The following is a 17439-nucleotide window of genomic DNA, read 5'->3' as shown; positions in this document are numbered from 1 at the left end:
CTTCCCCTTTTCATGGATTATTATATGCTTCTTTTCTAGTTCCGCTCACCAATAGCATTGTCTTTTGCTGGCTTGAAGTTGCAACTGCATGTCTGGCAATGGAGTAAGTATGATTGTTTTACCACGTTACATAGGTCCCGTCGCCTTGAACCTGCGCCCACTTCTTTCCCTCCCCCATGTTGCTTGTTTCACTGGTTGTAAAGCTGATAGATTGAATGCAGCTAGGTGTCTGTCTGTCTTGCTCGATTTCGTCTCACGATATGTATCTTTAGATACCATTATCTCGCACCTACCATAGAGGTAGTGCTAACTAACGACTTGGTTAGAATTCCCGAACCGGTGCACTCGCTTGGCTTCAAAATTGGGGCCTGTAACCGCCCAGGCCTCTTTTTTGAAACGAACGGCGGGGAAAGCTCTCCCCAGGTCCGGGTCCCTGGCGCCTGCTTGCACTATGATGGAGGGGCAGCTGGGACCTGAGACACAGGCACGCCGAGAGCTCTCTCTGGTCATTTTGTTCGGACACAGAATTGACCGATCAGGGTCCCGGGGTTGGACCTACTAGCCCGGGCGCTTAACTGGCACATTGAGTTGTGGCCCTATAATCTCGTAGTGTACGCTTTATGGCCCCTCCCACCAACCTGTTCGACATTCAGTTGTTGATAAAAAGGAGAAGATGGTGAGCAAATGAGGGACGTGGCAAATGAGTTATTTGTATCGGGGCATACTTATATTACACTGCAAGTGTTGAGTCGCCTAGGGAGCGGATACAGGTCCGTGGTGTTGATGGGATTATGCTGGCTTGGGAGAATGAGACGGGCCCACTGAATGGGTACTTGTTCTGGAAACTCGATTTGAGGTTCTCGACGTATCCTCACAGGGCTGCAGGAGGTCGCATACAGACTGGCCGCGGCGGGCTGGCGCTGGCCAGGAGAAGAAGAAACATTCAGGAGCCAGAGTTAAAAGTGAGGATGAACGGAAAGGGCATCCAAATCTTCACTCAAGCTGCAGTGTGATATCTTTAGATGTACCGGCGCCCAGGCTCTAGAGGCTGCTGGCACGGCTGATTAGCCGCCCAGGTGTTGATACCGTGATGCGTTTCCATGCTCTTGTACGTGTATGTGAAACCATAGACTTGAGGGCACATCAATCCGCTCGTCGTGTTACTTACTGTACGCGAAGCACGAGGATGCATGCTGTAGCCCAGGGGCAATGTCTACCACCTCAGTCGATCATCGTGCCTATTTACATACATAGTATGTGAACGGGAAGAAAGAAGACAGACGGGGATTCCATTCGTGTTAATGGTTGTGCCCCTGGCCGGGCCTAGCCGACCGTCAGCGAGCTGAACCCCGCTGGCGAAGGAGTCCCGCTCGGACTCCTTGATGCGTTTGACGATTCTGAATGAGCCCCACCAACAATGACAACGTGGGCTGAGCTTCCCGCTGGGGATTCCTTGTTGCACTTTGTTCCGGCGTCAACATGCTTCAAGAAGCTGTGTGAAAGTGTGAAGTAGTTGGGGTCTCGATCCCCGTGTCATTTTCTCCTGTTTAATCCTCATCAGCTCGATAACTTCGTTTCCATTGACCCATCCTTCGTCAGTCTTCCTGCTGAGCCGGGCCCTCGTTGTTCTCTGACACCATTCCAACCACCAAACACCACGGTATTATTGGGTGGGTGGCTCTGCACCGAGGTACGTCCAAGTGTCGACAAACGTCTAGTCTAGACTGCCCGGTCCCGCCAAGGCCGCTTTCGTGATTCACTTGGTGCTCGACGACTGCGCACCACCTGGTTGTCCATCTGATATTCTTGCTTTCCGGCTGGCTCTACCCGCAGTGTTGAAGGAGCCGGACCTTGGGTTTCAATGAAAGCCCCTGGACACTGACATCCACTCAACTTGATCATCCTGGGATCTGAGGTGCGCCGCTTGGCGGTCGAGGTTCGCGGAAGAGTGGAAAAGGAAGCCAGCAACGCAAGCCCAGTGGGTTTGCTCTGTTACACTGCATCCGTTCCAATTGATCCCTCATAAATCGATTGAATACCTCACCCTGCACCCTGACTTGTGTTGCCAACAGCTAATCATAGCAAGCAGCCTAGGTACTAGACAGGCCGGCATATTGAGGGTAGACCAAATTCGCGCCCAACCCCTCCGCCACCACCTCCCGCTACAACTTGAACCGCAACAACGCAACCAGCACCAACCGTCCAGACCCCCGCATTTCCACGCCCATCACATCCCCTTGGCGACGGCCACTTCCTTTACCACCTACACTCTTTCTACAAACAACAACAACAACAACAACAACAACAACAACAACAAAAACAACAAGGTGTTGAGCAACTGAGTACTTGGTCGTTCTTCGATCGCAACCACCCCTCGACTGCGCGGCTCGACTGGGATCTCGGACAACCCCACTCCAACTGACGAATCCCCTCATTCGGTAGCGCCCCGTTGACTCGCGATCAACGCCTCCGTTGTCACACAAGAACACAAGTATTTTCTAATCTTCGAGTCGGCGAAACAACCGAACCGCTTACTGTTTCTGGACAGTCTTTGTTTCCCGTAAGCAACGTTTCGGGACACGTCGAGATGAGCAGCGCACAAAGAGGCGGAGCTCGCAAGATCTCCTTCAACGTCAGCGAGCAGTACGACATCCAGGATGTCGTAGGTGAAGGCGCCTACGGTGTCGTCTGGTAAGTTGATCACCACAGATAGTCCTGGCCCATATGGAAGAACCACGAAAGCTGACAGGTGACCGGAACAGCTCTGCAGTACACAAGCCTTCGGGCCAAAAGGTCGCTATCAAAAAGATCACCCCCTTTGACCACTCCATGTTCTGTTTGCGGACGTTGCGCGAAATGAAGCTGCTTCGGTACTTCAACCACGAAAACATCATCTCTATTCTCGATATCCAAAAACCACGGAGCTACGAGACCTTCAACGAGGTGTATCTCATCCAGGTATGATCGCGTGCTGGCTCGGTCCTCCAGAATGTTATCATGTTCCTCACTAACATGGCTGGACATCCTAGGAACTAATGGAGACTGACATGCACCGCGTCATTCGTACCCAAGAGCTCTCGGACGACCATTGCCAATACTTCATTTACCAGACGCTGCGCGCCCTCAAGGCCATGCACTCTGCCAATGTTCTTCACCGCGACTTGAAACCCTCCAACCTTTTGTTGAACGCCAACTGCGATTTGAAAGTATGCGACTTCGGTTTGGCTCGCTCGGCCGCGTCGCAAGAGGACAACTCGGGCTTCATGACCGAATACGTTGCCACCCGTTGGTACCGCGCCCCCGAAATTATGTTGACGTTCAAGGAGTACACCAAAGCCATTGATGTCTGGTCTGTCGGCTGCATTTTGGCCGAGATGCTGAGCGGCAAGCCACTCTTCCCTGGCAAGGATTGTATGTGTCATGCCATCCCAAATTCCAGCATATGGCAGCTGTACGGGGTTGAGACTAACGCGCGTTACTTGTGACAGACCACCACCAACTGACCCTCATCCTGGACGTCCTCGGCACGCCAACCATGGAGGACTACTATGGCATCAAGTCGCGTCGGGCGCGCGAATACATCCGCTCGCTGCCCTTCAAGAAGAAGGTTCCCTTTCGCACGCTGTTCCCCAACACGTCGGAGCTGGCCCTGGACCTGCTAGAAAAGCTCCTTGCCTTCAACCCTGTTAAGCGCATCACGGTCGAAGAGGCGCTCAAGCACCCGTACCTGGAGCCCTACCACGACCCGGATGATGAGCCGACCGCGCCCCCCATCCCCGAGGAGTTCTTTGATTTCGATAAGCACAAGGATAACCTGAGCAAGGAGCAGTTGAAGCAGTTGATCTACCAGGAGATTATGAGGTGAAGTGTTTACCGATACAGGCAGTTGCAAGAGAATACAGTGAGGTGAGGTGATCTGGACGGCTTTGCAGGAGAGTATTGGAACAACGTCAGTTTACTCGGTCCGATTGGGACCGTAGGAGATATCAGGGAGAAGTGGAATATGCTTTTTCTAGCATTTGATGGCGAATGTTGAAGGCTAGGGGGTGTATGTGAACAATGTGGACTAGATGAGTGTGGGGGTTGTCGATTACTTTACGTTTCCTTTGCGGTCTGATACGCTCTTATGGCTTGCTTAAACCGGATCCTGTTTCCGTACCGTCATGAATTTGAAGCTAGATTCTCAACCTGCCTGAGCTTTGATGATGTCTCTTCCATGGTGTTGTTCTTTTGGCTGTGGCACCTATGGCTAGGCGTTTCGGTTTAAAGGAATGAAGGTAAGCAAGAGTTCCATTCCGCGAGTAGGTGAAGGGTATTATAATACAAATACTGGCTAAAAATGCAGACCCTATCACAAGGCCTATACCTGGTATGTATGCCCATCCTTTTCCTTTTGACTTGGTCAAGTCGAAACCCACCCCAACATAACGCCTTACGCCACAATATTTCCATATCCATACCCAGTTCAGTAATGGCCACAAAGCCGTGTTAGAAATGATAGCACATCAGTCTCAAAAGTCATCCCAGCCTCCTCTTCTCGCTAGCGAGCCAAGAGGCATCATAACCCCCCAGACCCAATTACCCAAACCTCAACCCCCAGAACAGAAAACTTCTCACCCTGATCGCTAAGCTGCTCATTCCCAAACGTCTGACTTGTAGAGCTCACCCCCTTCTCCAGCCCATCATCCAGCCACAACCCAAACCTCCCATCGCCAGCGCCCACACTCAAAAAATGGGACTCGCACAAAATGTAGTACTCGTTCACGCCACTGTAGGGAAACGCCTTGAAGCGGATGGTGGTTTGATCAACGGTACCGGTCAAGTCAGCAAATAGATCGTCTGCGCTGTCGTTGTGGGGTGGGGTGGCTGTCGTCGTGGCTTCCAAAACGGAACATGAGGCAAGATCGTCGCCGCTGTTGTGGTTCGTGGCCCTGTCCGTGCCCGTTCCGACTGACGAAATGGTGGATGTTCGGCCTCGCAGGTTCGTGGTGTCGGCGGAGGGAGGAGGCGGGAGGGAGGCCATGACGGAGGCGCGCCAGAGAAAACATTCACCTGTGCCGAAGTATTTCGGGGCTGGGTGGGGGAAGTCGGAGAGGTAGGCGCCGAAGATCTGTAACGTTGGGGAAGCGTGCGCGAGGTAAGCGACTGGTCTGTTTTTGGGACGTGTGTATCTTTGAGTGCCGAGTTTCGACAGTGATAGGAGGTGGGGCGGGGGAAAGGCCTGGACACGGAGTGAAGAAGAGAGAGGGAGGGAGGGAGAGGGGGATAGGCAACTTACACCACCCTCTGCATCTTTAACAACCAACACGAATCCCACTCGTCGTCCGGAATACTTTGCACACTTATCGTAAAGCGTTCCCAGACTTGCCCCATCCTGGTCCAGACTGTAGACCAAATTCCACTCATCCACGATGCTGAGTCTCGTAGGCACCATGATCCGTATCTCTTCCGCGATCGCCTGTGTTAATATCCTGGCCGACGCGGGTGTGTCTGGTGCAAACCCCTTGAGCTGCACGGGTTCCAGTGGAGGCGGCTGCATTGGTGACGCCGTTCGCTGGATAGTTTCATGGAATCGAGGGGGAACGTAAACTCCGTCGACGCCGTTGTTGTTGCCGTTACTGTTGTTATAGTTGTGGTCGTCGAAGTGTGAGTGTGAACTGTCTGCTGGGTATGACTGTGAGTGGGTGAGGGACGGCGTTTCGGCGGAGAATCGCCGAAGCAGACCTCCCCAAATACTGGAGACGAGCCCTGGTAGTTGAGAGCTGCTGGCCCCCGACCCTGTCGGTGTTTGGGCGCCGGAGCCCGGGGCGGACGAGGAGTACTCCGATTCGGGCCGGAAGGTTTGGATGGGATGGGGGTGTCTGCGGCGAGAATCGTGGTAGCTCATGGCTTCAGGTTTCCAATGACCCGACACCCGAATTTCGAAGGCTTATATCGAGGGTGGTGTACGAATAACCTAGAGATGACTGAGAAAGCGCGTAGGAAGCTTTGGCAGATTACGGATTATCGATTGCCGGTAGGTAAAGTAGGTGCGGTAGAGAAGATGTTTGTACATGAGTTTGCAGATAGGTTCAGTTGATGGACGGCAGGGATGAACTGGAGAATGCATGCTAGCGAGTAAGTTGACAGTCTCGGCGGGCTGCGGGTGAAATTCGTTAGAATTGGGTGGTCCATCCGTCGACTTTGCGTACAGTCCGGGTGCCGTAGCGTGCGTGCCCTGACATGGAAGCCGAGCTCTTACTATTTCAGACCCCCCTCCCCCCGCACGACCGATGGCTTATGTTTATGTTGTGAATGACGACGCATGCCCCTGGGAGCTTCCGTAAACGAGAAGGGTTGACGTTGCTTTCCGTGCACATAGCGTAGCCCAGGATCCGGGGGGCTAGTAGTGGTATGCTTTAGCAATGCCGATACCCCGTATGAGCCCGTACAATATATGCCGTTATTGCGGTACGTACTATTCCACCAAAATTGAGTATAGCGCTCTATGTAGTGTTTAAGGGGAGACGTGTGCGGAGTCATGCTTGCTGTACGTCCAGGTAGGTATCCTATGTACCTCTTACGTTTAAATTTCTGTTCGTGCATGCAGCCTCTTGGTAACCCGGGCGTTGTGTAGCCCGCGGGGAGGTAAGTCCATGGTTCCCTTTTAGGTGGCTTTAGTCACAAGCACCAAGAATCTACTCTTATACCTAGCTAGGTACCAAGTTTGACAAGGGCGTGATATGCTGGGCGAGGTTTTCCAACTATGATGGCTTTTGAACATAACGGCTGGATGGTCCAGGTTTATTTCTTTGCTTCGTTCCAAAACCTACTGATACCCTGCCAAACCCCTTCCGGGCTGGGTTGCTCCGCGCAGACATCAGGCTCATAGCCAAAGTTCTTGACAAGATGAAGGCGAGTTGTCGGTCCGATGGTAGCAATGTACGTTTTCCTATCCTCCTGGTGAAAGTCGTCTCCCACCCTGCCGCTACTCTCGTTCAGCCATCCCAGGGCACTAAGCATGCCGTCGCAGCCACTTGGGGAGAACACCACGACCCATCTCGCCGGCCGGTCTTGGGTCTCTTGGAGAAGCTTTGTGAAATCTTGTTGGAAGGATTTCATAACACCGGTACCATAGACGACAACCTCTTTGATGCGAATGAACTTGTCTGATGGTAAAGCAGGGTCCATCAACTTCTTGGGAATTATATCCCGCCTTTGCTCGCCAACCAGAAACAACAGCGGCGGCTTGATGGACCGGTCCTTATACCATTCGCCATAGTGTTCGATAATGTAGGGTGCCAATGTTTCACCGTTGCCAGTATGCTCACCAAAGACTTGGAGCGGCGGTTGTTGGGGAACTGCCTTCAACGCGCGGGTTGTCGCAGGGCCGACGCTGTAAACAGGGATATCTTGGAGATGGGGCCACCTGTCATCGCCTACACAGCTGTTATGAGGTTTGGCCTTTCGAAATGGATGCAGTACGTCTTACCTGTTACTTCTTGGACGAGGTGGGTGAAGGCTTCAACGGCACGTTGGGAGGTGAAGACAAGACCTCCGTAAGCACAGTCGAAGCCAGTTCCTATAGCTTTCGTCTTGAGAAGATTGCGCACCGTAGCTAAGCCCTCATCCTTGAATCGATGTTCCAGAACGGGAACAAAGAAAGGCTCGAAATTAAAGCCATCCGTCTCGGAAGAGAATTGCTCCTGATACGAGTCCCCAGGAGTGGATTTTGTCTTCAACAGAAAGACGGGGGTCTTTTGCGACATGTTGACTCTGCCTTGTTGCTTCCCGCAATATGACACACAGAGTCAAGGGCAGGAGAGAACCTTTGCTCTGGTCTACCGATTTCATATCTTTACGTATGTGTAGTCACGGAGTGGGGCCCGCGACCGGCAAGAGCCGCCCCACTATTGCCGGCCAGGTGCGCCGGCATGGTGGCATAGCTTTATCGATAAGCGGAGAGCAAGGATCACGCCGTTATACGGTTCAAGTCGCTATTCCGATTTCTAATCCTCGAGGCGGGTTCGATACAGTCAAAAACACATATCTGCGTGCCTCGAAGAGAGCGTTCACTCGTGCAACCGTCGAGCCTCTATACCACCGCTCATCCGCCACCTGTGGATACGTTTTACAATGCCAACGAACGTCACAGACAACGACCCTGCGCAAAGCGGCGCAACAGCGACGGCTCCGGTCGATGGTAGCGCAACAGAGCCACCCAAGAAATTCCCCAAGGGTGTTGTGCTGGGCAAGGATGGAAAGCCGTAGGTTTTATCCAGAGTACGGACTTCAAGGTTCAACATCATGTCACTGATGCGACTTCTTAGTTGTCGTTCTTGCACCTCCTTCGGTGCCTGGGCGTCCCAGGCCAAGGCTACCCTAAAGACGAGTCACGACATGTCCTCAACTGCGCCTTCTACGATTGCGTCGGCAGCTACATCATCAACCAGGAGAACAGACTGCCCAGCTGATGTTGAAACTCTCGGGCGAAGCTCCTGGACTCTTCTCCACTCGATCGCCGCGACCTACCCTCCCGCCCCGACTCCAACCGAACAAAATGATCTAAAGTCCTTCATGAGCTTGTTCGCAAAGCTGTACCCTTGCTGGGTATGCGCCGAAGATTTCCAACAATACATAAAGAAAGAAGAACCGAAAACAGGCAGCAGGGACGAGTTTGGAAATTGGCTGTGTGAGGCGCACAATGAAGTCAACAGGAAGTTGGGCAAGCCAACGTTTGACTGCTCCAAGTGGCAGGAGAGGTGGAGGACTGGGTGGAAGGATGGAAGCTGCGATTGATCCGCGACATCTCTATTATTATAGCGACCTGAGAAATCTCAGCCCTCCCCGGTGACAGAAGGTTGTATACAAACGTCTGGTTGTTAGATGGTGGTGGCGATGGTGTTTTTTTGCATACGCAGCATGGCGAGGCGCATTGGCGTTGTATGCAGTGTCTTTTCTGCCTACTACCTAAGGTAGGTTTCTGATCTCCTGTCTATCCCATTCTCTGGCATCGGTAGTCGCAATGGCATGGTTCTCTACTCCTGCTCAGGTTACCGGTTACCACATGACTGAAAAGGGCGACAAAAGAACTGAAGGGAGCAAGGTGCTTCCAGTGCAGTGGTGCGACACTCAGGTAGCGGGCTGCAGGTACCTACTACTAGACTACCGTACTTACCTCTACCTACTTGCTATGCTACTCGTACCTGCTACTCCACCAAGCGGCATGTACCTATGTACCTCTATTCCCCGTATGTAGTGTACTTCACCCCACCACCAACTTGAACTCGAATCCATGACATCACAGGAAGCAGCTACTATGTACGGTAGTTATCGCCGCCACTAACTCGTGGAAAGGACGAACAATCCCATGCCCGGTATCCGGGCCCTTCCGGCCCCTCGAATCGCCCGACAATGCGTCTTGTCATACTTACATAGGTACATATTGGTAGATGCTTCCCCTCATTCAACAAAACAGCTCCAGCCAGCTCTTCACCTTGGACTCTCTTACTTATTCACATCACTTCTCGCTGTCCTTGCTTATATCCTGCTGCTCCGATACCTACACCTACACACGCCATCCTCTTAACACAATACTCGTAATATACCCCATCAACACATCGCAAACAAGCCAGACCGGGTCTGACAACCTACCGCAACACACGAGATTACACGAGAACTTCCACATAACCCACCCAAAAACATGTCAGACATCCGGACACAGAGTCTGCAGAAGCCCGTGACAGTGGCCGAGTATCTCTTTAGAAGATTGCATCAAATCGGCATCCGCTCAGTCCACGGCCTGCCAGGAGACTTCAACCTGGTTGCTCTCGACTACGTTCCTAAAGCCGGGTTGAAATGGGTTGGTAGCGTGAACGAGCTCAACGCTGGTATGTCTACTTCTCTATCCCCACGAGCATGATCGCTGATATCAAACAACGTTAGCCTATGCCGCCGACGGCTACGCCCGTGCCAAGGGTATCTCTGCCCTTGTAACCACCTTCGGTGTTGGCGAACTATCCGCCATCAACGGTGTTGCCGGTGCTTACTCTGAGCATGTCCCTATCGTCCATATCGTCGGCTGCCCTTCGACCATCTCCCAGCGCAATGGCATGCTTCTACACCATACCCTCGGTAACGGTGACTTCCACGTTTTTGCCAATATGAGCGAAAATATCTCTTGCGACGTTGCCAAGCTAGTTAAACCTAGTGAGATCGCCTACCAGATTGACCATGCGATCCGGGAGTGCTGGATCCGCAGCCGGCCCGTGTACATTTGGTTACCTACCGACATGGTTGAGAAGAAGATCGAGGGCGCTAGATTGGACACAGAGATTGATCTCTCCGAGCCGGAGAATGATCCCGACAGAGAGGACTATGTCGTCGATGTGGTCCTCAGATACCTCCATGGAGCCAAAAATCCGGTGGTCCTGGTCGACGCATGCGCAATTCGCCATAGGGTTACTGAAGAAGTCAAACGGTTCATTGAAAAGACCAAGCTTCCCGTGTTTGTTACACCCATGGGCAAGGGTGCCTTCGACGAAACGTCCGAGCACTACGGTGGTGTCTATGCTGGCACCGGCTCTCTTCCCGAAGTTGCTAAGCGCGTTGAGGGTTCTGATTTGGTTTTGTCTATTGGCGCGATCAAAAGTGACTTCAACACTGCTGGCTTCTCGTATCACACCTCACAACTGAATACCATCGATTTGCATAGCGACCATTGCACTGTGCGCTACTCCGAGTATCCCGGTGTTGCAATGAGGGGTGTGCTCCGGAAGGTCACTGAGCGCATCGACATGTCCAAGCTCTCGATAACCCCTTCTCCCCCGGTCGAGAATGCTGTAGCTGAGAACAGGGATGACTCGCAGGCCATCACCCAGGCGTGGTTCTGGCCAAGAGTAGGCGAGTACTTCCAGGAAGGAGATGTCGTTGTTACCGAAACGGGCACAGCCAACTTCGGCATCTGGGAAAGCAGATTCCCCAAGGACGTCATGGGGGTGACGCAGGTACTATGGGGAAGTATCGGCTGGTCGGTAGGCGCTGCCCAGGGCGCGGCACTGGCAGTGAAGGATCTTGAACAAGATAGGCGAACAATCTTGTTCGTGGGTGATGGCAGTTTTCAACTGACTTGCCAGGAAGTCAGCACGATGCTGAAACATAACTTGAGGGTCACCATGTAAGTGCTCCCGTTTTTTATCCCTCGTATTTTGTTTAGGGTTAGCTTGACGAGCTTCGACTAACTGGATCGCCTCAAAGCTTCCTCATCTACAACGAAGGCTACACTATCGAACGTTACATCCATGGTATGGACGCGGATTACAACGATATCACCCGCTGGAACTATACCGATATCCCCGCGGTCTTTGGCGCCAAGGAAGGCCAGTCTCAGAAGTTCGTCATCAAGACAAAGGATGAGTTGGAGAGGCTCCTCAAAGACAAAGATTTCAACGAGTATAAAGGCCTGCAGTTTGTAGAGTTGTGGATGCCAAAGGATGATGCGCCGCGGGCGTTGAAGCTCACGGCTGAAATTTCGGCGAGGACCAACTCTAGGATTGAGGATGAGCAGTGAGAGGCAATAGCATGAACTGCACACATGTCCTGCTGTGGAGAGGGGTTTATGAACTTATAACGAAGTGGAATACGGTAGCGGGTTTGGGTTACCATGATGAGGTTATGCTATCATGATTATAGAGAGAAACTTTCATCCATGGATTGAAGTTAGAGAAACGAGAAAATACGTTAGGGGTACACCTGAATAAAACGTGCTCTGTCCGTATACATATAAGATGACTTAAGTAATTCCATCCAGTTGGTAATTATAGTTTAATGATACTGGCTGGGTGTTAGATAAAAGGCCGAGAAATGCAAGTTAAGTGTCAAATGGCAATGCCAAGATCGGAAAATGTTGAGGAGAGAATGGAAGAAACAAAAAAAGGATCAACTGATGGAGAATTAAACAGAATTGAAGAAAAGAAACCAAGAGAGATAGATGATCAATATCGCTAAACAAACCTAGAAAAAGGAATCTCATCTGAGACTTTGGTTGGGGGCCCCTGGGGATGTACAAAAAATTAGGTCTCTCCCGCCGGGAATTGAACCCGGGTCTCGAGCGAATCGAACCGATGTTCAAGCTTGACAAGCTCACATACTGACCACTATACTACGGAAGATGTACAACTGTTGATCAGCTGTCGTAGCAGTTTGACGAAGATCGTATCCGAGGTCTGTATCTATATAATCAGATATTTAACTTCACCTTGCACGCAAACGCCCTTGTTACTCGCGATTCTGTATTTTGCTTGTTTACCTGAATGCATCACTATAAACGAAGTTACGAAGTTGATACTATTCTTGCATTATGCTTAAAGAAGACAACAAAAGGAAAAAGACGTGTGTTACGTGGAGCTTCCAAATAGCTTCGTGTGAGTGGCAGAGCGCCAAAACAGCCAAGGGACAAGAGTGAACGTTATTCTAGAACCTTGAGATGGCGACGGTGGATGTTAAACAACGCTGCTTGGGAATTTCCCATCAGGATTGTATGTATACATTTGCTTATATCTCATGTGTCTTGACATCCCATCGTTTCGTACACTACATCGCTGTTCCCCAGTGTCATTTATTCTGGGGATATGCACCAAATGGAGTCGCATCGCTGCGTTTCCCAGACCCAGACTGACCTTAAACGCCTGAGAAATGTGCAAGACCAAGATGAACTGTGAAGAGGCACAATGATCAAAGAGAGCATATATATATATATAATACCTACGTTCAGGACACCAAGACCACTTGTAATTCACTACGATGCTAACTAACCAAATCTTTTAGATTGCCCGTCCCAAAATGTTTTGCCCTCCATCCCTTCCAACACTCACACTTGCACCCCTCACCCTCCCATAACCTCTAGTATCCCCAGACCCGGCAGACTTATAACCTACATCCGGTCCCGGGTCACTCCACTCATCCAAACTCACGACACCGCTCGAATACGAGTACCTCATTGAGCCGCCAAAGCTCTCCTGGCGGGTATGAGCACTGGGTGGATGTCTAGGGCCTGTCACTGCTGATGGCGTCTCTTGGCTTGCCATGACTTGCGGAACACCGCCCAGAAGCTCAGGGCGCTCCAAGTCAAAAGGGTCTGACCGGAATTTATTGCGATGGGTGGTGAACGAGTCGATGCTTTCGCGGTAGGTGCGGGTGCTGGGTTGTCGACTTGGGTTTCCATTTGCCGTCGTGCTGGCAGAAATACTGATTGGATGACTGCGTGATTGTCGGCGGCGGCGGTCCTCGATGCCGTAGTTGGTCGCTGTCGGCGGTTTGGAGATTGTGGTGGCGTCGTTGTGAAGGTTTCGAACAGGATAAGGAGGGTCGCTGGCAGGGTTGTCGGAACGGCCAAGACCGGCGGCTAGGGGCGCTGGTATGGCTGATATATGGCTGAGCATGTTGTTGTCTCTGAAGGGGTTGTCGCCCTCGTCGAGGTGCAGTGGCCGTGCTGTTGGCACTTTGTCTCTGCTTCCACTACCACTGTCCTGGGGCGCGACGCTCAGATGTTGCTGCCCTTGGCCTTGGGCTTCTCGGCCGAGATCACCATCGTCCATGGCTATCAACGTTAGAAAGTCGGGTTGGTACTTGAGTCTGGCCTTCCGTTCACTTGTGTTTTCCGCGTCAAAATGTCTGTCTCGCACAACCTCATCGTTGCGCATGTTGCGTAGCCATTTGCTGATACGCATGTGGGATGCCATTCGAGACCACCAATTCGACATGCTGCCTTTGACCGACCCCGTTCCTTTAGCCTTGTCGGTGAAAGCTAGCGATGGGTTTCGACTGTGTGTGCTGAGTTCCTCAAATCGAGGGCCCCGTTTCAAAGGCGATAGCAGGATGCTAGGTTCGGAAAAGGCTTGACTGATGCGCTCTCGGATCCTTTCGACCTTGTAACCTAGGGCGGCCTTTGCCTTCACGAACCCCGGTGTTGGGCCAATGCTGCGTCGACTGATGATATAAGGCGTCTTCTCATTTGGGTCTGTGCCAGGACCAGGACCCAGAGGTGTCAAAAGGGTGCTCCTTCTCTTCTGCAATCTCCGTCGTCGCCACAACCACAAGAAGAGTCCGATGAGACTGAGGACCACAAGACCACTGAGCACACCTCCGGCCACCTTCGCGGCTTCGCTGTTATGAGCGCTTGGAACTGAGCTTATAGTGGGGAATAAAGTTGGGTTTTCCGTGGCCTGTACTGCTTTGCTGGTTGAGGATGGCTGGAGGTTTGCGCCTGTGCTAGCAAAAGGCGTTACTACCGCATCATCCGGAAATATTTCTGACGCTGTTTCTGTCACGATGCTTGTTCCCGCTGAAGTCTCAGTCTCATTGCTCACAGAATTTTGCTCGGCTTCCGGTGATGATGTTGGGAGCAAAGACGAAGAGGTGCTCGTGACAGTTGGGGTAGGTATTGTGGTCAATATGCTCGTCGTACTTGTTGAACTGGGGAATATACTGTCTTCGAGCGGCGGAGGCGGGCTCGCACTGGTGTTGACTGGCACCGTATTCTCATCCCTTGTTGTCGCTTCTGTCGTTGTTGTCGTCGTCGACCTCGTTGTCGTTGCCGGCAACCGAGAATCGCGACCTGTGGCTGTTCGGACATTGCTGAATTGGACAGCTTTGAGTATTGCTGTACATCGCTTGCCTCCGGTGGTTGTGAAAATGAACGACCTTACTGATGAAGGAAGATTGGGTGATGACATGCTGGAACTCGATCACTGTACCTCCGTGCCGGCGAATCCAGTCGCAAAGCATACGAGGATAATTAATATTGGTATGATGGATAAAAAGACACGCCAGGTGAGCGAAGAGAATAGTTGGGCCTCGCGGGCCTGTCTATGTCGGTATAATCATGAACCCTTTGCGAGTGGTGAGGAAGATGGTCCCTAAACAAGCAAAGCTTGGGGTGTCGTAGAGCAGATCATCACTTGATGGCTCGAGGACGCCAGAAATAGGATCCGCCCCAGCAGCCCATTTCCCTCGGCAGCGCATTGGAACCGAGCCAGCCTCCTCATGGCTCCTCTGATGATGGCATCGGGGGCATGGTGAGGTAGGAAGAGCATAGGCGTGTGTTTGAGAACAGAACCCATGTACTTTGATTGGTAGATGGGAAGTGTAATAACGACGTGATGTCCGAAATGGAACCAAAATACGACTCACGAACACCGACAACACGGTCGAGACGAACCACGGCTGTCGTCAACGCGGCTCTAACATCAAGGGGTTAGCGCATGTTGGTGTCGCTTAGACGGGCAAATCCCTGTCTTGCGACACTCCTGAAGCACACTCCTTGGTGTTGAGAGTAGCATCGTGAATGTTTCAAGGAAATATGTTTGGACCCGGAAAGCCACCCGTCAGCTGCTACCATGGCACCTCGATTGTTGTTCGCTACAGAAAAATAGCGGAGGCGACTTGAGGAGGTAGCAGATCTGAGAGAGCTCAAGCATGCACAAACCGTTCAGTTCAGACAATCGATTGCGAGGCCAATTGCAACAGTCTTCTTGACCGGGTCTGAAGCGGGGAGTTTGAAGCACCGACTTCAAAGCCTCGGCGCCAGTTGTATTTTGTTCTCTTGTGTTTTGCTTAATGATGATGCCGAAGGAGAGATCCACGGTCAACGGTGGGCGGACAAAAGGGACGGGGCAGATGCACGGCGCCATGACGCTTTTGGTTGCCTGCATTGCTTGTAACACAGTGGTGGGTAAAATTGCGCTGTTCATGTACCCGCCAGGTCTGCTCAAGAGGACTAGCAAATTCCATCGAGGGGTGGGACCACCAACCAAGAGCTACCCGTACTACGCCCCCACTTTTTTGGACCTCGCCAGACTTGCACCCCCTAAAGTGGGTGCTCACGGGTAATACGGCCACACCAGTAAAACGGCCACATATGTGTAAAATCGAGGTTATATTCAAATATTCAACCACCACGCTTGAGAAACTGTACTTTATTATAACCCGATTTGTATACTTCAAGCAGCTGGAGTTTCCTATCAATTCGCTACTTTCTAGCTAGCTTTGCCAAATTCTTACTATACTTTTTTGCCCTATTTTAAGCTTATTAGTTCGCTTTGTCGGCTTTCTTGTAGGCAGTTCTAATATTATTATTAGCTCATTTAAATACCATAGCCCGGCCGTCAAATACTTTCAAAATCCCTCCAGCTTATATAAATCGATTTTTATATACTCTATAGCGTTTATTTATTACTTCAGTATACTGGGTTTTACCCAAATTATACTTAATTTATACTAATTTGGCTATAATTACTTCTCCTCCCTTTACGAAGCTCAATACTATCCTTTTAAAGGATATGGATAATTTATTCTTATTTTTAATAACGTTGTATAGTTAAGTAACTACTTTATTCATTTAACGAAGGTTATTAAGTATTTTAAATAATATTAAGAGTATTACTAATTCGAGTAATAGGGTAGGTATACAGCGGGCAACGCAGTTTTATAAAGGACCTAGTACTAATTAGGGTTGAAATAGCTATATACCAATCTTTTTAAATATTAACTGTATTATTGTAAATTTAAATACCTTCTTTCTTATATTCTTAATAATAAATAGAAACTCTAGCTTTATAATATCTACACATTCATTACGTATAAGTATATTAAACGCTTAAGCGTAGTAGTACTTAAATAATTAAAAGACTACTATATTAAGCAGCTATAGTAGATAGGTAAGGTGGGGGGCAAACTGAAGACTATAATATTATTATTGTTACAATACTATAGAAACTCCCTATTACAACTATAATATTAGAAACTAGTATAGTAAGCGGGAGAGTAAGGCGCTAAATTACTTTACTGAATATAGTATAACCCGTAGCTATTAAATTAATAACTTCTTCTTTACCTTCTACCGCTTTCTTAAATGCTCATTCCAATATTTTAACTATTTAAATAACAATTAATAATTTAAATACCTGGTAAATACAGTAGTAATCTGTATTTGAGGGTCTAACTCTTTAATCCAATACTAATTAACTATATAAAATTAATCGGTAAAGATTATAAAGCCTAGGCAGTACTCCCCAGCTACGGAGATAGCTTCGATACATATTACTAATTTACGGTTTTCTAGGATAGCGAAGTAGTAGGTTCGCTTCCTCTTTATAACTACGAACTAGTCTTTACCTATACTAATACAAAATCCAGTCTCATTTATATTCTATATATTTAATGCTATAAAACCTTCTAATAAAATAATTTAATAGAGTTTCTTAAAGTATACCGCTACCTATTATACTATTTATTAATAATTACCTATATAAATAATATTAATATTACGGACTTACCTTATTTATATCCTTATTATCTTTCCGGGTGCTATCTATTTTCTTTTACTAGACTTTAGAATATTCGTAGCGCTTAATAAACTGTATTGCCTAATTAATACTAACGTAAGGTATTTCTTTATCATCG

At 49.8% G+C, this 17439-nt stretch overlaps 8 protein-coding genes across 8 annotated transcripts; 4 read left to right on the top strand and 4 right to left on the bottom strand.

Moving 5' to 3' along the window:
- Positions 1–1323: 1323 nt before the first annotated feature.
- Positions 1324–1902, bottom strand: NEUTE1DRAFT_102980 (uncharacterized protein; the record flags this gene model as incomplete). Its single annotated transcript, XM_009855079.1, has 2 exons — positions 1324–1482; positions 1783–1902. 2 exons carry the CDS (start codon positions 1900–1902, stop codon positions 1324–1326), a joined length of 279 nt encoding a protein of 92 aa, XP_009853381.1.
- Positions 1903–2290: 388 nt separating this feature from the next.
- On the top strand, positions 2291–4194 carry NEUTE1DRAFT_117829 (MAP kinase; the record flags this gene model as incomplete). The annotated part of the gene is made up of 5 exons (XM_009855078.1): positions 2291–2491; positions 2549–2691; positions 2763–2958; positions 3030–3411; positions 3489–4194. 4 exons carry the CDS (start codon positions 2588–2590, stop codon positions 3863–3865), a joined length of 1059 nt encoding a protein of 352 aa, XP_009853380.1.
- Positions 4195–4273: 79 nt separating this feature from the next.
- NEUTE1DRAFT_85993 (oxidation resistance protein 1) lies at positions 4274–5887 on the bottom strand (the record flags this gene model as incomplete). The annotated part of the gene is made up of 3 exons (XM_009855077.1): positions 4274–4839; positions 4894–5110; positions 5279–5887. The coding sequence occupies 3 exons, from the start codon at positions 5885–5887 to the stop codon at positions 4559–4561; spliced, it is 1107 nt and encodes a 368-aa protein (XP_009853379.1).
- Positions 5888–6783: 896 nt separating this feature from the next.
- On the bottom strand, positions 6784–7748 carry NEUTE1DRAFT_131286 (uncharacterized protein; the record flags this gene model as incomplete). Its single annotated transcript, XM_009855076.1, has 2 exons — positions 6784–7418; positions 7472–7748. 2 exons carry the CDS (start codon positions 7746–7748, stop codon positions 6784–6786), a joined length of 912 nt encoding a protein of 303 aa, XP_009853378.1.
- A 367-nt stretch (positions 7749–8115) lies between these two features.
- On the top strand, positions 8116–8808 carry NEUTE1DRAFT_123953 (augmenter of liver regeneration; the record flags this gene model as incomplete). The annotated part of the gene is made up of 2 exons (XM_009855075.1): positions 8116–8246; positions 8310–8808. 2 exons carry the CDS (start codon positions 8116–8118, stop codon positions 8776–8778), a joined length of 600 nt encoding a protein of 199 aa, XP_009853377.1.
- Positions 8809–9321: 513 nt separating this feature from the next.
- Positions 9322–11728, top strand: NEUTE1DRAFT_123952 (pyruvate decarboxylase; the record flags this gene model as incomplete). Its single annotated transcript, XM_009855074.1, has 3 exons — positions 9322–9869; positions 9925–11155; positions 11256–11728. 3 exons carry the CDS (start codon positions 9683–9685, stop codon positions 11392–11394), a joined length of 1557 nt encoding a protein of 518 aa, XP_009853376.1.
- A 1072-nt stretch (positions 11729–12800) lies between these two features.
- NEUTE1DRAFT_85982 (uncharacterized protein) lies at positions 12801–14711 on the bottom strand (the record flags this gene model as incomplete). The annotated part of the gene is made up of 1 exon (XM_009855073.1): positions 12801–14711. The coding sequence occupies one exon, from the start codon at positions 14709–14711 to the stop codon at positions 12801–12803; it is 1911 nt and encodes a 636-aa protein (XP_009853375.1).
- Positions 14712–15597: 886 nt separating this feature from the next.
- NEUTE1DRAFT_112074 (uncharacterized protein) lies at positions 15598–16956 on the top strand (the record flags this gene model as incomplete). The annotated part of the gene is made up of 6 exons (XM_009855072.1): positions 15598–15849; positions 16355–16384; position 16436; positions 16682–16694; positions 16785–16788; positions 16954–16956. 6 exons carry the CDS (start codon positions 15598–15600, stop codon positions 16954–16956), a joined length of 303 nt encoding a protein of 100 aa, XP_009853374.1.
- Between the last annotated feature and the right edge of the window lie 483 nt (positions 16957–17439).

This window comes from Neurospora tetrasperma, assembly GCF_000213175.1.
Source record: "Neurospora tetrasperma FGSC 2508 unplaced genomic scaffold NEUTE1scaffold_5, whole genome shotgun sequence".
In the NCBI taxonomy this organism is placed as follows: Eukaryota; Fungi; Ascomycota; class Sordariomycetes; order Sordariales; family Sordariaceae; genus Neurospora; species Neurospora tetrasperma.
This window is presented reverse-complemented; position numbering and strand designations above follow the sequence as displayed.